The sequence below is a fragment of the Strix uralensis genome, chromosome 4 (assembly GCF_047716275.1).
Source record: "Strix uralensis isolate ZFMK-TIS-50842 chromosome 4, bStrUra1, whole genome shotgun sequence".
NCBI lineage: Eukaryota > Metazoa > Chordata > Aves > Strigiformes > Strigidae > Strix > Strix uralensis.
This window is the reverse complement of record NC_133975.1, coordinates 94512616-94535529: the sequence shown is the minus strand read 5'-3', so window position 1 is coordinate 94535529 and position 22914 is coordinate 94512616. Positions and strand designations below refer to the sequence as shown.

At 43.8% G+C, this 22914-nt stretch overlaps 1 protein-coding gene across 2 annotated transcripts in view; it reads right to left on the bottom strand.

Annotated features, from left to right (window-relative positions):
• Positions 1-22914, bottom strand: part of LOC141943190 (deubiquitinase DESI2-like) — a 58069-nt gene that overhangs the window by 18369 nt on the left and 16786 nt on the right. For both annotated transcript variants that reach the window (XM_074867994.1, XM_074867995.1), the window contains 2 exons: positions 2150-2222; positions 749-842 (listed from right to left, as the gene is read on the bottom strand). In XM_074867994.1, coding sequence (XP_074724095.1) covers positions 749-842; positions 2150-2222 — 167 coding nt within the window. The remainder of the gene's footprint in view (positions 1-748; positions 843-2149; positions 2223-22914) is intronic.

Sequence of the window (22914 nt, the reverse complement as noted above, 5' to 3'; positions counted from 1 at the left end):
CAATAGAAATTTCCAGTAGGACAGAGGAGATGCTTTTTTCATGATTGAGAGGGTTTCCATGAGGTGGGCCAGGAGGGAGCAGACTGAAAACTTTATGCAGAAACTTATTGCTTCTCCCAATATTCACTCAGTAGAACTCGTTCTTCTAAAAAGTCTCCAACAACATCAACATAAACTGGCAGTTTGGGAAGGTCAAGTCCCATCTGCCACGGGCAGTTCCTTGACTCACAGCCCCACAGTCTGAGCACCTTGAACAACACATTAATGCAGCATCCTCTCAGACTCCTCTAGCAGCTGGTCTATCCCTTGTGACAGAGTAGCAAGAAACACAGAAGATGACTTCTGGTACTCTGTGCAGTATCCACAAATAGGTGATACTCATAGAAAGACCAGGTTTTGTTTTTTCCCCTGTGCATTGGCTGTGTAACACACAGTTACTTCCATTCTTGCTGACAGGTGAAGCTGGGAGCACAGAAAACAAAGAAAATGGGAAGAGAACTGCAAAAGTAACTATACTTTTAAACTCTGCCAAACACAGTTCAGCACTGTTCCCTGTTTGGTGTACACGCTCTGTTATCCACCTCCAAAATCCCTGCAGGGCTGCCTTTGAACCAGAATCATGTAAAGGACGCAGTGAAGGTGCTTATGAGGAAAGGGAAAGGGGGACCCAGAGGACAGGACTGTCCCGCTCCCCCTACACTAATGGCTACGGGGGGGCAGAAAGGAAGACTTAGAAAAGGGCCCTTACTTGAATTTAAAGGTCTCGCCAAGTTCTACCGCACTGCCAGGTGTGATCTCGAAAATCCCACTGAAAGGGTAGGGATGCCCTCCATAGGCAAACTCTGACAAGAAAAGAAACAGACTGTGAGTAGTTGAATGAATGCAATGTCAGGAAAAGGTCTATGGCAGCTGTCTGCACAGCTCAGCATCAGGGGCAAGGCTATCGCCAAAATCCGTTTCAGCCAGACTTTGAAAGCCATCTTCTCTGTCCAGTTGCCTATCAGCCTGAGGATGCCCTCACAGCCTCCCTCCATACTATTTCTTTCTCACATCACCAGGAAAGGTCTCCGAGTCTGTCTCTGTGCCCATTCAGGTGGCTTCCCCTCAGTGGAAAGTTCTGCAGTGGAGGCATCTAGATAAGTTTCCATAGTGTGGTGGCACTGAGCTGGAAGAAGTCTTTTCTGGAGTAGGGAGAAATCAGCTCTTCTTCTAGAGGGATTTACAGGCAGTGAATGGGAATTCTTCGCAGAAAGCCAAGCTGACTGCACTCCGCTGCCTCAGCACGCAGGTCAAGCCAGAGGTCCCTCCCATGTCATACAGGCCATCTTGCATGGCCTGTGAAACACAGCCTGTGGACCTCACGGCATCACACAGGCCATCTCACACAGCCTGTGAAAGTTTCTGTGCTCGAAATGGAACATGACACCCCAGGAGGTTTGTCTACTGCATGCCACTGGCTAAAATACCATGAGAGAGTAGCTCGAGTCATTCCCATTTAATGCTGAAGAAGGAAACAGAAAGTCTGTGATGCTAGTTTGTCCTTCATTGTGCTACAGCTGTTTTCCCAGATCCCTTGACTGCGCCTTTTGCAGTGGGTGCTCTAATCAGCTTCAGCCCCATGCAGACTGTTTCAAAAGTCATTTTCTTTTCCTTGTAACTCTGCTTTCCAAAAGAACAGTTTCCAAGATCTGGAAATTCAGATTCCAAGATTTCTAGACCAGAGACATTCCTAAAGAGTTACCGAAAAACAGATTTACCCTGACAGGGAATTAGCACTAACACGCATATGCAGGTCTCAAGACAACCACTGATCCACCTCTTTCCCCTCTCCCATTTGTCCCAGTCTCTCTCCCCTTCCTTCACTGCAGAACGGCTTCCCAACACTGCTTGGTCCCTCCTATCTGCCATCCTGCTACACACCTGCACAAGCTATAGAGGCTGAAAATAAGAAGGGCTACATGGTTCATGACAGAACTGCACAAGTTCCTGCTGGACTCCACAGTGGCCTCTAAAAAGAAAACTGGCTGTGTTTTTCATTCCTCAAAACATTCCTTGTCAAAAGCTGTAAGTTTGCGGTGCTTTTCCATATCAGACTAGCCATACAATTGTCCCCATGTTCAGCAGGTAGTGAAAAGGAAATACTTCATACCTCTGCCGTAGATCTCGATGCCAGAGTGGAAGACACCAATCCCCAAGGTGGAGGTGTATTCATTTATCCAGTACTACAGTAAGAGAAAAGCCACATTTGGAAGCATTAGTGGAAAAGAAACACACTATCTTGGTCTAGGGTATATCCCCCATCTCCCTTCCTCAGGGTAACTTTTCTTAAGGACAAGAGTGATTTTGAAATTATCTTGAGACAAACAAATTGAGACTTCTTACAGACCAACAGAAGTGGGCACTGTGTTTATACAGCCAGCTGGGATGAGGTCTCCAAAAAATGCTCATCTAATCCTTTCCACGTAAGGTATTAACCTCTATTAAGATACAACTGGACCTGAACCTGCATAAATCCAGCTGATACAGCATGTGTGATTATTTATCTATCTACTCACTTAAATAAGCTGACACTGAGCCAGTTTCACCAATCCATTTGTATTAGCTGATCTTCAAATCTTGAGTTCGAGAATCTCCAAATATTTTCCACACACCTTTTTACATCACCTCCCAACATCTACTTTTTATAAAGTTAGTTTTAGGCAATGAGATCATAGAGACAGAGGTCTGTTCCCCCTGTAGGTCAGGGGAGGTAATTATCTATAATGACATTGGTAACTGCTTTACAGAAAAAAAAAGAAACTCGAAGCATGCTAGTCAACATTTTGCTCGGAGGCACCATATACGATCAAGCACTGTTTTCAGAAGAGACAAGGGCTCGCTGCTCCAAAATTAGGTCCAAGGTGACCACAACTTCACCCAAGTCAAAGACAAATTTTCAAGGGGAGCTGTTAAGTGACTTCATTGCTCTGGAGTCCAGCACTTCCCCATCACATTAAGAGCAGAGTAATACTGCAGTCCGGTGCATGCATGCGATGATCCTCCACCAAGCACTGCTCAGGGCTTGTTTCCACCATACCGTGAAGGACAGTGCAGACACCCAAACAAGTCGCAGCTAAGCTAATTCTGAAGCGGGAAGCCATAAAGCCATGCCAGGGCAGTGCTGCATTGGAGATAATTAGCCCTGCTCAACACCAGTATTTATTAGGCTAGCTGCAGAGCTGTGCTGCCGCAGAAATGATGTTTTCAGGCACTGCCCATGCCTGGTATACTTCCAGTTCACTTATGGCTGCTGTGCAGTGAAGATGCATCTCTAGTAACTCAGAGCAACTAAATTCTTATTTTACTCAAGCACTGCAAGGAAATGGAATGTTGTTCTCTTGTCCCTGTACAAGGACGTGACAAGTTCATTAAGCTAAAATTCTCTTTTGGGTCTGCTAGCTGCTTCTGGTGGAGCCAGAATAAGCTGCACCTTCCCTGGTGTCTGGTGTCACTGAGCTGCCATGGTATGAGTAAGAACCCCTCTGCTGTCAGGTAACCAGAGGTCTGGCACACTCACCTACTTTCCTCACACTCTTTGCTTATGTATTTTTCATGACTGCAGTAGCTCTGTAAATCACCTGGAAATGCTTTCTGAGGGACTACTGCTACTGTGGAAAAACACAGTAGCTGTGATATGAAAAGTGCAGTCCCAAGCCTGACTTAATGTACGGCCGGCCAGTCTTCATATCTTAAACCATGTTCCCAAAATGCTTGCCTCTGGCAGTACAGCAGTTCCCTTTCCTTCCAGAAAATGCTGTAATGCTTCTTGTTCTTTGCAAGTTTTGATACCACAAATGATCTATTACTGCAGGAGGGCAGCAAACCACCTGACCCCAGCTGGACCCCTGCCCACTGCTCTCTTCAGACCTTGTATAACCTCCATTTACCTCTTCACTTGAATTATGCATACTCTTGTTTTTAGGATACATCAGAGCACTGGACTGGAGCTAGGTTAGGCAGCTCTCAACCTCTGCCAGCTGAGACAGCACATTAGCAGTGAACCCTCTGTTGAACAACATGCCTGGTATTTAGGGACATGATGTGCCCTTGCCTTTTGCTGCCCTTCTCCACAGTGCTCTCTTGCCCTGTGCTCTGCAGCAGGAATATCCCTGCTCTGACTGGGGAAGAAGATACAGAGGTAGAGACTGCATATGGGAGCCCATATGACACCAGCCACATCTGCTGAGGAGACCAAAGCCTGTCTCCCATGGACACATAGCCCTCAGTTCAGTTCTTGGATCTCCCAAATCTCATGGGTTAAATCCTCAGTCTCAGATAGTCTCAGTAAGCTTCAGAGAAACACTGGTCTCTAGAGTCCCACTGTAACAACTCCCAGAGGTTATGGTAAGTAGGTTGTCTTCTTCCCTCAGGCTGAGCTATTGTCTCACAGCAACAATACAAGCATACCCAGATCATGGGCTGCTAAGGGAGACTTTTTAAATTAGAAATGCTCTTCCCAGTTATCAAAGTCAGGGCTATCTACAGAGGCTGGTCTGCATCAGGCTTTGTATTTCAAACAAGAAAGTTAAACTGAAAGCCATGTTCAGCTACAGCTTTTTCTTCCTCCATGTTAAACTTTATGTTGGATCCAAACAACAAATGAGCAAACACAAAGGAAAAAACCAAAAACCTCTCCTTGATTAGCATGTTAGAGTAATGCACTGAGACCTGATCACCTCATAGCCGCAAAGCGCTGTCAGATCACAAGCCTGCCCTGTCCCCCAACCACTCTTGTTCCCAGCACACAACCACAGCTCCCAAAACCCACCCTGCCCAACTGTGGGAGCCGAGAGCCAGGCTGCAGGACAGCTCTGGAAACTCGAGTGATGAAGAGGCTCCACCAGAGATAAAGGAGAGAGGAGCAAAAGTGTTTCTCTGGCTGATGCCAGGTGTTGCAGGATTACAACCATCCCATGGGCATTTCTGTATTTAAATTGTGTATTTTTCAGTATTAATTCTTTTAATGAACTATTACGGACTGAACTGAAACAACTTCAGCCATACCTGAATTTGAACTGAACAGAAGCTATACTGGTTTAGTACTTTCTTTCAAATAACTTATTGAATTGGGATCTGATTTGCATCTTGGTTCACTGCAAATAAAAATTTTCAGTATGATTTATTAGCAAGACCAAAATGCAAAGCAGTTCTGAATCATGGCTGCTACTGTCCTCATCTCACCCCCTGTCTCCAGGGTGCTGCAGAATCTGCCTCTGGTGTACAACTGAACACAGAGTGAACGCCTCGCGGCATCCTGGCACAGCCTACGGCTCGTCTCGGGAGGAAGCTATGCTAAAGTGAACATGTCAGTCACTTGCTGAGCTGGAAGAGAGAATCCAAGCCAGATTTGAAACCAGGTTTGTACACACATGCAAAAGCTGGCCTCGTTTTCCAAGGGTTTTGAAATTCTGAGCATAAGAACAGCAGCAACAGTCAGCAAATACTCATCTCTGGAGTAAATTGGCTATTGCTTAGATTAAAAACAAAAATCTGCAGCCTGTTCTGAGTCAGATGAAAAAGCCAGGGAATCAAATACAGCAGTATCTTACAGGGATCTGTGATTCATGCCTGCATCGCATACTGCCTGCAAAATCATGCCGTAAACCTTACACAGAGGGACTTGGAGCATTCTGTCTCATTTCCATCTTCAACAGAGACAGAGAACAGCTCAAAAGCAAAGAGAGGCAGGGAGGAAAGCTAACCAGACTGTAGCTGCTTCACAACAGCTGCAGATAGCCCAGGACTCAAAATTCAAACCAGAGAGGGACCTCTTTGCATTTACAGTTTGTGATGTATCAGTTAAGAGCTTTTAATGCAGGTCCCTGATGAAGCAGAATTTGAAATTTTCCAGTTTTTATTCAAGTCTTCCCTGATTTCCTGGTTGGTTTGGTTCAGAGATCACAATAGCTGGTGAGATAGTTTAGATTCTGGGAGATAATCTGAGTCAGCTGCGTTATTCACTTCATTTAGCCATCTTTCACACAGAGGCAGAAGTGAAAGTCTCACCGGGACAGTGAACCATGCCCTAACTTTCCAGAAAGGATAGAAACTAAAAAGCTTGATTATATTGAAATACTTCTGGTAGGTCTAGGATGGAGAAGCAGATGGCGTGATACTAGCAGATTGTCATCCTGGGACTTTTCAGAGCAGGAATTCCTGGGAACTCCTACCAGAAACATGGATTTTCAGATAGAAGAGGCTTATCCATGTAACCATTAATTTCTACCATTAATTAATATCATACTATAACATTGAAGTTTCTGTCACTAACTTTCTCTTTACCTCCCTACCTCAGACCGTTATCTTCCATGGTGTGGCACCAAAATCTTTCCTGCATCACCATGCTGAGCAGCTTAACTAACCAGCTCCCTAGAGCCTGGAGACAAGACCACCTCTGTGAGTATCTCAAATATTACTTTCTCTGAGCAGCTAACACACTAAGCAATTTTCCATTTATCACCCCAGAACAGACTGGATATTCCACTCCACCAGATCCATCCACTACTGAACAGACACTAACCCATCCTTTCTTATGATCTTAATGAACATACAGAAAAGAAATCCACCCTCCCTGATTTCAGCCAATATTGCAAACTCTGAGTACTCAGTGTAGTACCAAGCTTTCTTTTTCACAGACGTTTCTTCTCTGTAGGATGGGGGAGCTGGCTCATTGGCTGGCTCAACAAATCCAAGTGAAGGATGCTCAGGGCTCCAGCTGCTAACTGGTGTGCTCCAGAAAGGGGTCAGACTGGCAAGGGGCATGTCTTCACACATCTGCCTTTACACACTGTGTAAAGTCTTTTCCCAGAGACTTTGTCCTGGACTTAGCAGCACTTGGCCCCTGTGGTCAACTTACCTAGGCAGCCTCATGAAAACATGCAGAGGAGTGTGTGTACTAACAAATGCACTAATAAATCGGTCATACCCCAAACACCAGGAAAATCCTCTGTGATATTAAAGCTCAACACAAAAAACAGTATTAAAGGCAACATCAGATTGATGCAGGAGACCAGCCAGGGAACATGAAAGTAATATCTCAGCATTATTTTCTGAGATGCATTGATCCAGATGTGAAATATGGGAGCACAAAAGACAAAACTAGAGGGGAAAGCTAGAGAACATCACTTTAGGAAACCAGCGAGTAGAATCCCAGCCTTATACGGTCAGCAACTTGAAAAAGAGTTTCAGTTTCCCCCAATACACTTTCCTAAAGCGGGATCCAGAATCTTGGGCCCACAGAGGTGAAAGGAGAGAGCCCAAAATAGATCACAGACTTTATTACCTGAGTGATGCTTGCAGGGGTGAAGGAAGCATTACCTCAACTACAGACATGCAGGACAGGGGGCTTCCCATAGATCTTTGCCAAGGCACTTCGGTCATATTGCAGTAGTGCCCGCTTATGTTCCACAGCCCTAGGCACACACACATGGTTTGCCAATATGTCTCAGTCCTTCTGCTGTTCAACCCTTTTGGCCTGGAGCTCTAGTAATAAAAACCACTATCATGTGGGATTACATCAAATTATACAGCATGGCTGCTATTAGTAAATTTTCTTTAGCAATCGGATGAGACCTGAGCTCATTTCAGTGTGACCTGTGTTCTCTTACACTCAGTTCTCCAGAGGTCCAAGGCTTGTATATTCACGAAGCCTAAAATGTTATTTTCCTAATATACTGTGAATACAGATTAAGCAGGAGAACATTCAAATGCATGTGGGCAGAACAGCAACTAAAAGAGAAGCTTCACAGAGTATTGAGGAGTGATGACACAGAAAAAGCTATCTGGGTGCGTCCTCACTCTAGCACACACAGAACATGACTCTTTCTAGCTAGAGGATCACCTCCTCTGTCAGGTCCTCTTCGCTGTTGGCGAAATCTATCAATCTTCAAGTCATGGACCAGGGTGTGACAGCCCATCAGGTCACTCCAAATCCAATTAGCCAAAAGCACCTGCTTTAGTCAGGTGTGCTAACTTTCACTTAAAATGCCAGGTAGTGTTAAAGAAACAAAATACTGAAGTAAGCAGGTCTCTGTTTACAAACAGGCTCAAGCCTCCAGTCGCAATAGGCAATAACTTGCAAGCCTCAAGAAAAACAGTTCCCAGAGTGTGGGCATTGGCCTTTTTGCAAACAACCCAACTGGCAGAACTGATCAAATCTTGAGGAACTACAGGTTTTCTTCCAGGAGAGCATCCAAGTACTGAGAAACCTGCAGCCTCAATCCAGCCAGAGAGCTTGATGTAGCTCTGATAAAGCAGGGATACAGCATTATACAAGGAGCCCACTTCAGATTTGGACTGGGACACTTCAGACTTGGACCAGGACAGGAGAACTGGCTGGAGAATAGACATCTGAGGAGCAGAGTCACATTACAGAAAGAAGAAAAAGACAAGGCATCCCTTGGTATGCAATTGACTCCACTCTGCTGCATTCTGAATGAAAGGAGTTTCTGCCGAGGACAGTTCACCCTTCAGGTTAATACACTCTAAACTACATTCTAGACTGGGAATTTCCTGGGAAATAACAGCCTCAAATTTACAACTTATACTGCTAAACATATTCCCTCATTCCCTTATGCAAACCCACAAATGCTAAGAGAAGAAACACAGGGCAAGATGCTCAACTGAACCCTTGAGAGGAATGACAGGCCAAGCCTCTGTAGGACTGTGACAGCCAACTCCGTCACAGCAGCTCTTCTATTTCAGCCAGGTTCTGCTCTGCAACGGATCTCTTCCTCTCAGGTTGGGCTAAATGCATTCCTCAGCTGTCTCTTCAGGGGGAATTTCTCTGGAGGTTGCTGTGGCTGTTCAGACATTATAATATGCTTCTGAATTGCCTGATGCATGAGGCAACACTAAAATCTTTGCAATCATGAAACATAAAGAGCTTATTTCAGTGGCTTCTAAAATGCTGTATATGGATTAAAGACTGATGCTGCTGCTGAGGGAGAGTTGGAAATCTACTTAAGCTTCAATGTTGTGACGCAGTGAGATTTTACTGTAGCATAGCAGGACAGAAGAAAATATTAATCAGGCTGCAGAAAGGAAACAGTGTGCATTTCAGCAGTTACCTTTTGGGTGTATTCAGAATATTTTTAATTAAATATTTCCACTTACAGCCTCATCCTACAAAAGGGCAGGCACAATCCTGGCTCAAGCTACTGGTATTACTTGAAGTCTCTTATAATTTTCTGCTTTCTCCATTACTGTTTCACTTTCTACGCTGTTGCATTGATGGCAGGCGTTGTCCTGAGCAGAGCTTCCTTCCTGCAGCCCGTCTAGGAGGAAGTTCACCACTGTGTATCTTTTGCCTCAAGCCATACACATTTGTAGCCTGCTATTCAGAAGGTAGCTGACCCAACATGCTCTGTATTAAATACAGTTGACTCTTGTTGGAGACAGTGAACACTCATCCAACCTATGTTTCAGAGCTTGAGTGGGAACCTGCCTTACCAACGGAGAGATATGGTGATTAGCTGGCTAAATTAAGCAACTATTTTCTGTCCCTGCAGAATGAACATGCCCGTCTCTTCTGTTTCCAAGTTCACACAGAAGCCAGCAGAAGTTAATCCACCAGCCCAAGGGTTTGTCACACCAGTCATGACACTAATGGCCCAGTTTGGGTGTCTGTGTACACAACATGGTATTTGTAGTAGACTGTTTGTGCCATATGAGAAGCCATATGCCATTTTCCCAACCTCCACCTGCTTCACTTAACCCCAGTCCTGACTGTGCCTGAAGGAGTCAGCTGAAGGGGCCAGGGTGGGCCTGGGGACATCAAACAGAAATCACTGAGGGGGAGTTGCTGGAGATAGGTGCAGCATGTGCCAGTGCCAAGAGCATGTCCCAGACAGCAGTCTCATAAGCAGCTCTGCTGAAGGACTATCCATGCTATTGCACACCACCTCACATGCTGCATCTCCTTAGTTTTGACAATTTTCATGTATAATCTTAATCTCAAGTATTGAAGCCAGAAGAAAAAGCATCCATTTGCAGGATTACACTGAAGTGTATTTACTCAGGGAATGTGCCTGAGAAACTTGGATGTGTTATAAACTTAGCAAAGTGATAATGCCTTTGCCTTAGATGCATTCACAATGACAAATTGAGAGATACTTAAAAAGAACAGCAGCAAAATTATCAGGGATATGGCGAGACTGACTTATAAGGGAATTAATTCAGAAGAGTTAATAGCTTGGCAAAGCAATGACTACAGATGACAAATTTGCAAACATTTGAAGGGCTGACATGAATTATGGGAGAAGACTTCTTAAGAACGATACGAAAGGATTCAAGTAGGAGTAACATACTCAAAAAGAAGAGAGACTTTGGCTAAGTGTTTAGAAGTTTTCTGGCAGTAAGAAAGCCCAAGAAAACATTTGTATGACTGAAAGCCAGATATCAAGAAAGCCTTAGTGTGTCTGTGCAGGACAGAGTATTGAATGGTCCAAAATGTTTTCCTCTGCTAATGTCTAGGAGGCTGTTAACATCCTCAGTTGAGCATATTTCAGACCCTGCACACCTACATGCATTGGGAGCCATTAGTCCAGTCTTCAGAGCATGTCAGGAAGTAGGCTTCCTGTCAAAGCGGATTCAGGTGACTTGAAAAAAAAACATAGGGAGATAAATATCTCCTGATGAACCAGAGCGCAGGGTATCTGAAGCACAGTGTAGATGCTTTGACTCTGAAACTAACTTGGCCCTGACATGCCTGGTAGGGTCAGCAATATGGCCTCAGGGTGCTCTGTCCTTCAAATCGCAGGAAAGATGTAACTGAGAACTGTAACAATAAATAGGGCTGTTAAATGATTTCTCAGATGTAGAGTAATGCTGTGGCTAGGCCCTGCTCAGGCCAAGAAACCACCTTGTTGGTAAGGATCTTTGCTGTCTTCTGTGGACCTCTACCAGTCTTTCTCTCCAAATAAGAGACTAGTCCTGTCTCAATGTTCAGCATTACAGAGGAAAAACAGACATTTAGTGCGTTCTTTGAAAATGCACTCCAATCTACATATCAATCCTGCCTAGGCCAAAGCATCTGCCTTTGTTCAGAGAGTTGGGCTGCTGGCAACATGCACCCCAAACCGTCCACAGAATGGCTGATTGCCTAACAGCTGTAGCATGTCCCTGAAGTGTTGAAAAGCACAGTTCATCTCTGCTTTGGCAGATTGGTAGCAGGGATTTGAAGTTCAGCCTTTCATGTCCAAGACGAACACCCTAACCACCAACTATAGCTTCTCCATCAGTGATGCATACACATGTAAACAGCTCCAGCAGAAGAGATTGAGAGATCCCTGCCACCAGATAAACTGGCAGTTAAGACTTTTCTACCAAGGGCACATCTAGATCCCTGCTCAGGTTCCTGAATTTTTCTCCCATTGTAGCAAAATGCTAACATGACACTGATTCTTCCTCACTGGCTTGCTCTCTCTCGGAATGTTCCTGCCTGGCCAAACAGAAGTACCTACTTTTGTAGGTATTTTGTTGGTGTGCTAGCTCAGCCACACCAACAGTCCATGCCTGACCACCTAAGGCAGATTTCTTGGAACCTCTTCTCAAGTTTCTAATGAGAACATCCAAAACATTAATGTCTTTCAAGCTATGGCACAGTTTGAAACAGTAGTTTGAAACACTCTCCACTATGCTGTCTCCATTCATAAGTAATTCAGGAACAAAGTATTGCTCAGCAGGATCCAATTCATAGGTACAGCCATCAGAACCTTTCGGGGAGAAAATTAATACCTATACCAAAAAAGTCTGTCTGCTCATCCTGTTAACAAGGGGCAGAGTTCCATGGCTTGGTGGACTGGAGCATCTGCTTTTCTTCCTGAATGGTGTTTCTTTCAGTTATACTCTGACAGTTACTGAGACCTGCCAGGTGATCCAGAGAAATATAATCAATCCTCATTTCATATCATAAGGCTTGCTTACCTGCCAAGATCAGTCTGCCTTTTCTCCAAACCGTATTTAGTCACTGGTAGGGGAAAAGAGACTCACCTCTGAAGTGCCAGGCTGTGAGACCATCCTGAAGGGATGGGATGCAACAGACTAACAATAAAGCCCCTATTGTCAGATATATGACCTTGAAAATTTTGATCGGCTGTATGCAGGTCACTTTCAACTTTATTTTGGCAGGAACATTCCCTTAAGTGCTGCCGTCTGAAAGCGTACTGTGCTGACGTAGAACAGGAGCAGGGAGAAAAACACTCAGAGATGACTACCACCAAGTGAAAGGAATTAGGAATCAAGCTTGACTCAAGAGCTGGAAATTTCTGTAGAGATGAAAGGATTAAAAACCAAAAATAAAAAAGCAAGGGGAGAGAGAGCAGGTTCATCATCATCTGGCTCTTTGCCTATCCCTGGAGAAGTAAATCTCTCTGATGTAATACTAGAGGGGAAAGTTGCTCAGGAAATGCTAATCTGGAAACCATGAGGCTGAAGGTTGTTCCTATGCCTGGCAGAGAAGGCAACTATTGAGGTATACATGTTCTATGAATTTCAAGATATACTCAAAGGTTTTTTGATTTTTCTAATGGTCCCGGGTGATTCAACAACACTCTGCTTCTCTGCAATTCTTCCTAGGATTTCAAAATACTTTCCAAGCATTAAATTGTTAAGCCTCACAGCATTTGTGTCAAGCAGAAAGACACTCTTCCCTTTAGAAGTAGGGGAAGAAAATACAAGCATATAGCTTGTGCTATGACTATGAAGACATAGAAAATCAGGAGCAGAGATGAGCTCAACATCCTGGCTCAAAGGTTAACAATCCAACAACACTTCCATACTGCTCACCAAAAATAAGTGATCTATGGGACGGTCACAAGGTCTGTTGAAGTGGAAAGAAGTGAGGCTGATCCACCACGGCTCCTCTTCTGAAAAGGGATATCACAGTGACTTCCTTTGCCAAAGACACTTACTGAAAAACTAGCATCCTATTTGACAAACAGAATTAGAGAATAATAATACGGAAGAGGCTTTTTAAAAGTTTCAGCTGTGATTTTTCAGTTTGAACTGTCTCCTGAGGAGCACTAGCCTTAAAAGTCGAACCTCTTATTGACAACACTGTACGCATATTTGCATTGCAACCCAATCCATTAATGCTTTCACCAAGGACAACAGCTTCCTAGATACACAAGGCAGGGACATCTACTCTCTTTATACCAAGAAAGTATAAGAAACTAGTTAAAACAACTGCTAACTTCTGCCAAGTTCCCACATGGATAACTACTTGGAGAAGACCGAGGTAACAACAAAGTGATTGTAATTATAGCCATCACAAAGGGATAAGAAGTCCCTTTATGATGTCACAGAAGGACCAAGAACACCACAGGCAATGGAATAAATAGTTCCTTTTGTTCCATACCATTAATGCAGAGCACAATAACATTGTTTTCAACCTGTTGTGCAGAGACCCAAGGGAGACAGCAAACTACTTCAAAGGAATCTGCAGGCTGGCAGGCTTACATTTGTTATACAAAAGCTGACATCTTCAGTAGGAAAAAATAAAAATAAAAATGAGAGACACACAGACATTAGAGGAAAGAAAATTATTACAGAGAAAGCTGAGAAAAGAGAAAGCTGAGAAAAAATATTGGGTTCAAACAGGAGGTGGAAGCATGTTTGAACATCCATAGACAAACTGACGAAGGACAGTCCCATAGCTAGGATGACAAACAAGGACTTGAGAGGTTCATATTCCCTGCTCTGCTATGGACATACTACAGATTTACTTTGGACCAGGTCAAAACTAAAATTTCATCAGCATGATACTACATTCAAATTCAAAACTGTGATCTGCCAAATTCTTCTTCAAATTTTCATTTACCATGAAATATTTAACACCATCAGTATCAGCAAACTGAAAGGAAGACCTTCCCACTCCACTACAGATAAAACAGGTGGGCTCCACACTCAGATAAGGAGAATCCCCAGTAGAGATGGGGATCCCAGATCTCCTTTCCAACACTGATTGTTTGCTGCTGGAAGTCCACAGACATAGGCCTCACCCTGGGGTTCCTAATGGCAGCAATTGCACCTCATAGCCAGGAGTTAAACCTATCCACAAGCGAATCTGGAGTCCTACAGAAAATAGAAAAGAAAGTAATGCTCCCAGATCTCCTCCCAGATCTCCTCTCCATGCGAGTGCTATGTAAGGCCAAAATCCAGTCCATCACTTAGATGTCATATAGGCATGTAAATTCTCACTCCCTGCCTCATTCCTACTTACTTGCCAAAAACAGTCATGCCTGTCCTGTGAGCCAACAGTGGCAGTGTCAGAAAAGAGAAGGGTGGGGACTGTTTGCACTTAAGGAATCTATACTCCATGCCGGCTTTGGTGGCACATGTTCAAAATACCTCATGGCGCCCCTGACAGAAATTGACTGTGTGCCATTAACATTAGTTTGCTATTGCAAAAAAATCAATATTTATCTCTAAGCTTCTAAGAAGGGAGTCTCTTCTCCAGCATGGATGGGGGAAACCCTTTCACAATGTGAGCTGAGATTTTTTTCCTGGAGAGGTTCCAGGGGCCATGCCTGGCTGGCAGTGTGCCTAACAAGCTTAGCTTAGAGAAATACTGGGAAATACAGATCCCTGCAGCTAGTGACTTGTCCTTTTTCCCTACAGTGCTTTGTCCTGTCTTGGATAAAACTCTTCAAATACAGTGCCAATTTCATGCAGTGTCTCATCTCTCTGCATTATCTTTTCCTACAAGAAAAAGGATATGGGTGTATTTTTACCATAATCATACACTTGCTCTCTGCTGTTCCAGCACAATTACCAAAGAATCACATTGGGAAAAAAAAAAAAAAAAGAGTACAGCAAGGAACATTTTGTTGAGAAGGGAACTGCCTCAAGAAGGGGTAGCTGTATAACCTAGCCAAATGCCAAATTGGGTTATTGGGATAATTATCTTCTACAAAGCACAACACTTACATAAAAACAGTGATCATGGAAGTTCAGATGAAAACTCGTTTATAAACCATGACCCAAGGGCTTCTATGCCAGTGATTTTAGCACTGTTTAAAATAACCAAAGATGCTAACCACTAATAGTTTTGGAAATGAGTCGTCATTTTTGATTTTTGGCATTTAGCTCTTGAATGCTGACAAACTGCTTTAAGGATACTTTTGCCCTCCCATATGAAGATGCAACACAATGATTAATGTGTGCAGCATGCCATGATGGCTGGGAAAAAATTAAAAAGCTAATGTAATGTGCTCTGCTCTGGTTTGTCTGGGGGCTATGGGGAATTTTTTTTTTTTTTTTCCAAGGATTCCCACTGTATTTAATGGGCAGCACCGGACATGCAGCTCTGCATTACCATTTAATAGCCATCCATTGCTGAAAGACAGAGATGACAGTTAGCAGCAGTGCCTGGCAACAAATCATCAGCATTTAGTACGACAAAGATACTGCTCTGGGTGAAAACCATTTCACATTAAAATGTGGGTGTTTGTCCCTTCAAAGGGACAGCCTCTGTGCTTGCTTCTCCCAAGAGTCACACAAACACACCAGTGCAGCTTCTTTGGAAAACACTAAATTATCTTTTCTTTCTTCTCCTTGCCCCCACCTGCTAAACAGAACAGCATGTATGAGACCAATGTTCGATAGCATTTTGGCTGCCTTAAATATTTCCATTCTGCTGGGCACAGGAATAATTTTCACACTTGTGCTAAAGCAAATCTTCTGCGCTAGTCCACTGTGCGTTGGATACATCTAGGAACAGACCTGAAATGACCCTGTTTTCTTCATGGACACGCATCTTAGGGTATCTCCACATCTGAAATGTACCCAGTGAGATCAGGGATTGAAGGGGAAGAGGGAAGATAAGGAAATACATCAGTAAGATCAAGCAGAATTTGCCTTATGTAGCAGGTTTCACTGGGAATATTCCTTCCTTTTTCTCCCCCCCCCCCCCTTTGTATTTATTTCTATAAAAAAACATTAGATACTGCAACTACATCTTGGCTCCTATTTATTTTAGTGAAAAAAGAAATGGTTGTATATTTGTACCATGGCATGCAAATGGTATTATCTGCCAGATCCCTCTGACACCTGCCAAAAAATTCTCCTGCATGCAGAGTAGACATCTAATCTGAACTGTGGCCAGGCTAATGTAGGAGAAAGAGGTAAGCACTGTAGATGTCTCATCTAGCTCACAACATCATCTAATATCAAAGACATCTGCTCTCAGATTAAACTATCCCCCTAGTTTGGCCCTTTTAAGAACCTGCCATATGCCTAGATATCTATTGTAGGAAAACAAGCTTTATTCAGCCCTAGCTGACAATGGCCCACCACCTTTCTCAAAAGCGGATTGTAACTCATTTCTAGGAGTGAAGAAGCACACTCTGAGCACACCCCCATTTTGATTAGTACAAAAATAAGAGCCTGTGCTCTTAATAGGACACTACACACATAAGTCATATTCCATATTCACAAAAAAAATGCTTCCCAGAGAATCAGAGACCTAAAAAAATCATGACACTCTTTCCAGAGTGATCCATAGGGCAGGAGAACAAAAGCAGAACCCCATACAATCAGGCTCAGCTTAGATATGGACAAGACTCCCACAAGAGATGAAGGATATTGTACAACAGATGTGGATCTCAGCTCTCCTGGGCTGTTTTTCTTTAAATTCACTTATGCAAGCTAGGGAATACAAATGGTCATAAACCTATAAATTAAGCTAATTATCCTGCAGACCAAGAGAAAAGAAAGCTTTGCATTCCTTTATAACAGGGAAGTATCTGGACATTCCAGCAATGAAAGTCATGCAAGTGATGCATCATGCAAGTGATGAATGGATAGGTCTGAGACTATTCAGTTCTCACTCCATATATCTGCTGCCTTCTGAGTTAGATGGATGCATGCAAGAGGTAAACAGATTCATCAAACAAACAAGATCAGCAGCCCAGCCTGATATATTTCATCTTATGTGAAACTTTTGTTTGCTCTATGAAGTATGAGTTTGGTAGCATTTATATAATTCATTTTACTGTGCTTCCCTTTAACACCTCAAAAATCTTGCTCAGCCTCTCTTACTGGAAGAGACCAAATAGGAATTAAAAAAAAAAAAAAAAAAAAAAAGTCAGTATAAAACTTCATAGAGGGAACAAAGTTGTATTTGACTGGGCATTATGACAAAAGGAATGTTTGCATCAGTGGGAGATCTCATCTTGGAAGGGGTTAGGGTTGCCAGATGGAGATAATAAACCAATCGCTGTTTGCATGCATCCTATCAGATCTAGATGAAAAGTAGCTTGTAATCAATTTGGAGCCAGAACTCTCTCCCTTGTTTCCGTTTATACAGCGTCTTCATGAAATATGGTGGAATCCTAGTTGATGGCTGGGGCTCATAGTTGGTATCACAAATAATTCATTAACAGCAGGACAAGGCAAGCACCAGCATGCTGTAAGCAGGAGAGCGTTACCTCATTCCACAGGAGAACACAGATAAAATTTGCACAAGCAAATAGGATATATTTGCTCATGCACCACATGTGCAAACATAAATACAGTCTGTCTGTATACAATGAAGTCTTGGAGAACAACAGCGTTTTAACTCTCTGGTTTACATGAGGTGTCCTACTAGCAGTAAGCAAACATGTCCAAGAGCGTGTACAAAGCCAACCATGGATAGATTGACAATCAGCTTCCTTTCACACATGCCATTTTAGTCATCAAGGCTAGAAACGGGCCCAGTATTGCACCAAAGGTGCAGCACTATAGATTTGTCCTTGGCAAGTCTCCTTATGGGAACAAGTTTCTCCTAACCATCCTCTTCCAGAACATGGTCACTTGCACAGGAGTGCTGTTGAATCCCTAGAAATGCCTATGCTTTCTGTGGCAATAGTTAGCCTGCTCAGAGAACAGCCTCCTTCAGCAATTAAATTACAGAAGGTGCAAATTTTTTAACTCTCTCCCAGCTTACTTTATCCACCAAGGTGCATTTGTACATTGTGAACAATGAGAGGAAATACACAGCTTGGTTTGCTACCCTTCAGCAGCAGTAACTTCCAGGTAACCAATCATGAAAACAGTACTGGATAGATACTGGCCACCAATGCATCTTTTTGCTCTCTCTTTATAAAAAAAAAGACCACACACTGTGACATGAGCTTCATTTCTATTTTGTGTAATAGTGTAGCCATGGTTTCTACCTCACTTGAACATTAATACCATCGGGGTTTGTGCACCTGTGCTTCTTGCACATCCCTTCTTTGCTTTCCCTCCCAACTCAGTCCTAGCAAGGCACAGGCTCTTTTTCATCTGTTTGATCAGATGGCAATACACAATGGATGTGAGCAAGACCAGCCTGATTCTGAATTGCTGTGTTGGTGCCATTCTAAAGAAAAACACTCCCTGCAAGAGGAAGAATACCAGCTAGGTTCAGCAGAGAGATGGTATGGAGAACAGCATGCTTCACGTCACAAGTGAGCCTTTGGAAGATGGTTGAAGTGAACAGGCATCAGTCTTGAGTTTTAAAGCCTTAAGAATACCCAAGCTTTTGGAAGCAGCCAGATGCTTCATTTCTTTGGAGTGTGGAACTGCTTTGGCATCGTAGCACCCAAACCTTGGTTCAAGCGCAGTCGCATAAAAGATTTAGACAACATGAACCCACAAATTAGGGGTGGGAAAACCCCCAGGTATCCAGCAGAGAGCACTGCAGAGAGAGCTCTCTTACTGATCATTCCTCATCCAAATTCTCAGGACCCTGTGCTTTCAAAACCAGATGAAAACATTGTCACTTTTAGCTTCTAGATAGACCCAAAAAAGATAAGGATAGACTCTCCAGTAACATTTAGCCATTTCTTCAATCCTTTCTCCAACATGTCATAAAAGAAAAGTCTGTAGGGCCAAATGATAGCAAAGCTGTAAAAGGATAACTCAGACCTGACACTGCTGTTGCAGAGACAATAAATTAAATCTTTGCATCAGAGATTTCTTGTTTCTACCAAAAGAAAAGTGGTGAGATTCCCATGCCTGAACCTCCCACTTTTATTTTTGTAAATGGAGTAGGAAGAGTGAAGAAATAGGAATGGTCTCTGTTTAAAGTTGACATGGATGAGTGTATGATACAGACAGAATGGGCCCTGGAGGATCCCAGGGGCAGAACAACACTTACCCAAGAGTAACAGAGGAACCACAGGGACAGAATAGCTGAATTACTAATGATTGTGGGCAGCCTCTCATGTAAAATGTCTCTGGGACCTGAGCACCAGAAGGTAGCAGCTGTAATGCTAATCTTCAAACATAGGCCCACATGACAGTCAGGGAATTGCAAGTCTCCATCTAAGGAACCTGAAGGTGCACAAGTCCACAGGATCTGTTGAGATGCATCTGCGGGTCCTGAGGGAACTGTCAGATGAAGTTGCTAAGCCACTATCCATCATATTTGAGAAGTCGTGGCAGTCGACTGAAGTTCCCACTGACTGGAAAAGGTGAAACATAGCCCCCATTTTTAAAGGGGAAAAAAAGAAAGCCAAGGGAACTACAGGCCAGTCAGTCTCACCTCTGTGCCCAGCAAGATCATGGAGTGGATGCTCCTGGAAACTATGCTAGGGCACATGGAAAATCAGGGGGTGATTGGTGACACCTAACATGGCTTCGCTAAGGACAAATCATGCCTTCATCTGGTGACCGTCTACAATGGGGTTACAGCACTGGTGGATACGGGAAGAGCAACTGACGTCATCTACCTGGACTTGTGCAAAGCTTTTGACACTGTACTGCATGACATCCTTGTCTCTAAATTGGAGAGACATGGATTTGACTGGTGGACCACTCGGTAGATAAAGAATCGGCTAGATGGTCGCACTCCAAGGGTTGCGGTCAATGGCTCAATGTCCAAGTGGAGAGCAGTGATGAGTGGTGTTCCTCGGGCTGGTGTTGGGACTGGTGCTGTTTAACATCTTTGTTGGGGACATGGACAGTGGGATCGAGTGCACCCTCAGCAACTTTGCTGATGACACCGAGCTGTGTGGTGCAGTCGACACGCTGGAGGGAAGGGATGTGCCATCCAGAGGGACGTGGACAGGCTGGAGAGGTGGGCCCATGTGAACCTCATGAAGTTCAACAAGGCCAAGTGCAAGGTCCTGCACATGGGTTGGGGCAATCCCAAGCACAGATACAGGCTGGGCGATGCGTGGATTGAGAGCAGCCTGGTGGAGATGGACTTGGGGGTATTAGTGGATGGAAAGCTGACTATGAGCCAGCAATGTGCGCTCACAGCCCAGAAAGCCAACCATGTCCTGGGCTGCATCCAGAGAAGTGTGGCCAGCAGGTCGAGGGAGGGGACTCTTCCCCTCTACTCCATTCTCATGAGATCCCCCCTGCAGTGCTGTGTTCCGCTCTGGAGCCCCCAACATAAGGAGGATGTGGACCTGCTCAAGCAGGGCCAGAGGAGGCCACGAAGATGATCAGGGGCTGGAGCACCTCCCCTGTGAGGACAGGCTGAGAGAGTTGGGATTGTTCAGTCTGGAGAAGAGAGGCTCTGGGGAGACCTTATAGCGGCCTTCCAGTACTTAAAGGGGGCTACAGGAAAGATGGGGAGGGACTCTTGATCAGGGAGTGTAGGGATAGGACGAGGGGTGATGGCTTTAAACTGAAAGAGGGTAGATTTAGATTAGATATACGGAAGAAATTCTTTACTGTGAGGGTGGTGAGACACTGGCACAGGTTGCCCAGAGAAGCTGTGGCTGCCCCCTCCCTGGCAGTGTTCAAGGCCAGGCTGGACAGGGCTTTGAGCAACCTGGTCTAGTGGAAGGTGTCCCTGCCTGTGGCGGGGGGGTGGAACTGGATGATCTTTAAGGTCCCTTCCAACCAAAACCATTCTATGATATAAAACCCATCAAAAGGAATCCATTATTAAAAAAAAAAAAAAAAAGACTTGGCTTTTCATCACTAGGTAATAGACCTGCAAACTCCCTGGCAAGGCATGTTGACACAAAAGGTTACATTTGTTCAGGAGAACTGAATGGAAGAAAGAGCCATCAAGAATTAGTAAAGAGACCGAGGTCAAGCTCAAGAGAAGCCCCAGAGCTGAAAATGTCTGGAAGCTGTGAAAATATTAGAAGGAAAGGTCATATATACTCGTGCTGCTGTCTCCAGTAGTGGCCACAAGCAGGCACTGAGGTAAAGATAACAATATTGGACTAGATGGACCCTTGGTCTGAGCCAGTTTGGCCATTCTTATGTTCATGTGTTCTTCTGTGTGAAGAAGGATGAAAACATTGAAAGGAGCCTTGGAAGTGACTTCTCCCATTGTAGCACAGTGATTTAAAAAAAAAAAAAAAGTAACAGAGAGGTTTTATTTCCCAGAAGAAAGGGAAAGATAAAGAGGGCAGCTATTTCAAACACCCATCTGAATTACTCTGGGCAAGCCTTATGAACCACTGGCAAAGAATCTGCCTCATGCTTTGATAGCCAGGATACAGTTTAAGCAAAGGTTTTGAGATTACATTGTAATTGCCCAATTAGCTCTTGCGTGCAAAAGGGATTCTCTTGCATTTATCCATATCCAGCAGGGCAGAAATCCAAAGCTTTTTGCCCGCTGTGGATTTGCTCTTCCAATTCATTACGATTAATTTCTTCACCACCCACACAATTCTCTGAATCTCTTCCTCCCCTCCTGCCCCATTGCCACCTGTCAAAGTTATAAAGATGATTGGTGCTTCTTAAAAGCAGCACAGAGCATCTTTATCCATCTATTTACTGACAGATGCTTTTTTTTTCCCCTCCTTTGCTAGACTAGTTCTTTCCAAAAGCCTGCAGTCTGTCAAGCTGTCCCCAGAGCACATATGTGCATGCAGTGTTTAACCACATCACCTCCTGTAACCCTAGCGTGTAATGTAACTGTGTTTCTATCCCCCCAAAATCCTAGGTAGCATTTTATTTTGACAAGACCCAAGTAAAACACAAGAAAATTTTTAAATCTATTGGCCATCAAATTCAATGATAACCTGTGTGAACTGGCCAGCATAAAGATTTCAGGCTGGGCCAGAACAATCATTTTTATTTCTAAAGCAGAGGATAAATTTTGGTAGATTAATGTGTATGCAATCCTGTTATTGAGTCACTGGGCAGAACTAGGACTGACTGTTTCTTCTTACCTCTTTCTATCTCAGTCCAAGGCTTGTACAGAGTCATGGGAAACAAGGGGGGCATTAATCTTTCATGCTCCAGCTCATCCACCCCTGTTTACTAAATGACATCTTTTCAGAAAGTCTCTTGAACTATATTACCAGAGCTGCTCTGTAAATTAATTGGTTTGGGAAGAACCATCTCTGATCCTGTTGGCATCACAGTATGACATGAAATCCTGGGAGTTTTCTTTCAAATTGTAAATCATGATAGCAACAGAAAGCCTGCACTTTCATTTTAAAAAGACTGAGCACTGGAAGTGTGCCTCTGACCTGCAGTTCCCTCCAGTGCTGGAAGCTATCTGAACTCCAGAGGGGAGCACAGGTAAACTGGGAAGCCTCAATAAAATGCTTTGCTTCAAAACATCTATCACAGTCCTTAAAAAGAAATCAGAGAATTTTCAGCAGCCAAGGCTGGAGAAGAGGAAGAACAGTCTCACAAACATAATTCCACATCAAAACTCAAGAGACAGTACAGCAACAAGGCACCTAATCATAGAATATCTCAAGTTGCAAGGGACCCATAAAGATCAAATCCAACTCCGTGCTACTACTACTCGCAGGAGTACCTAAAACTAAACCATAATGACCAAGAGTGTTGTCCAGATGCTCCTTGAACTCTGACAGGCCTGGTACCATGACCACTTCCCTGGGGAGCCTGCTCCAGTGAGCAACCGGTGGTTCTCAGTGGAGAACCTTTTCCTAATGTCCAATCTGAGCTTTCCTGACACAGCTT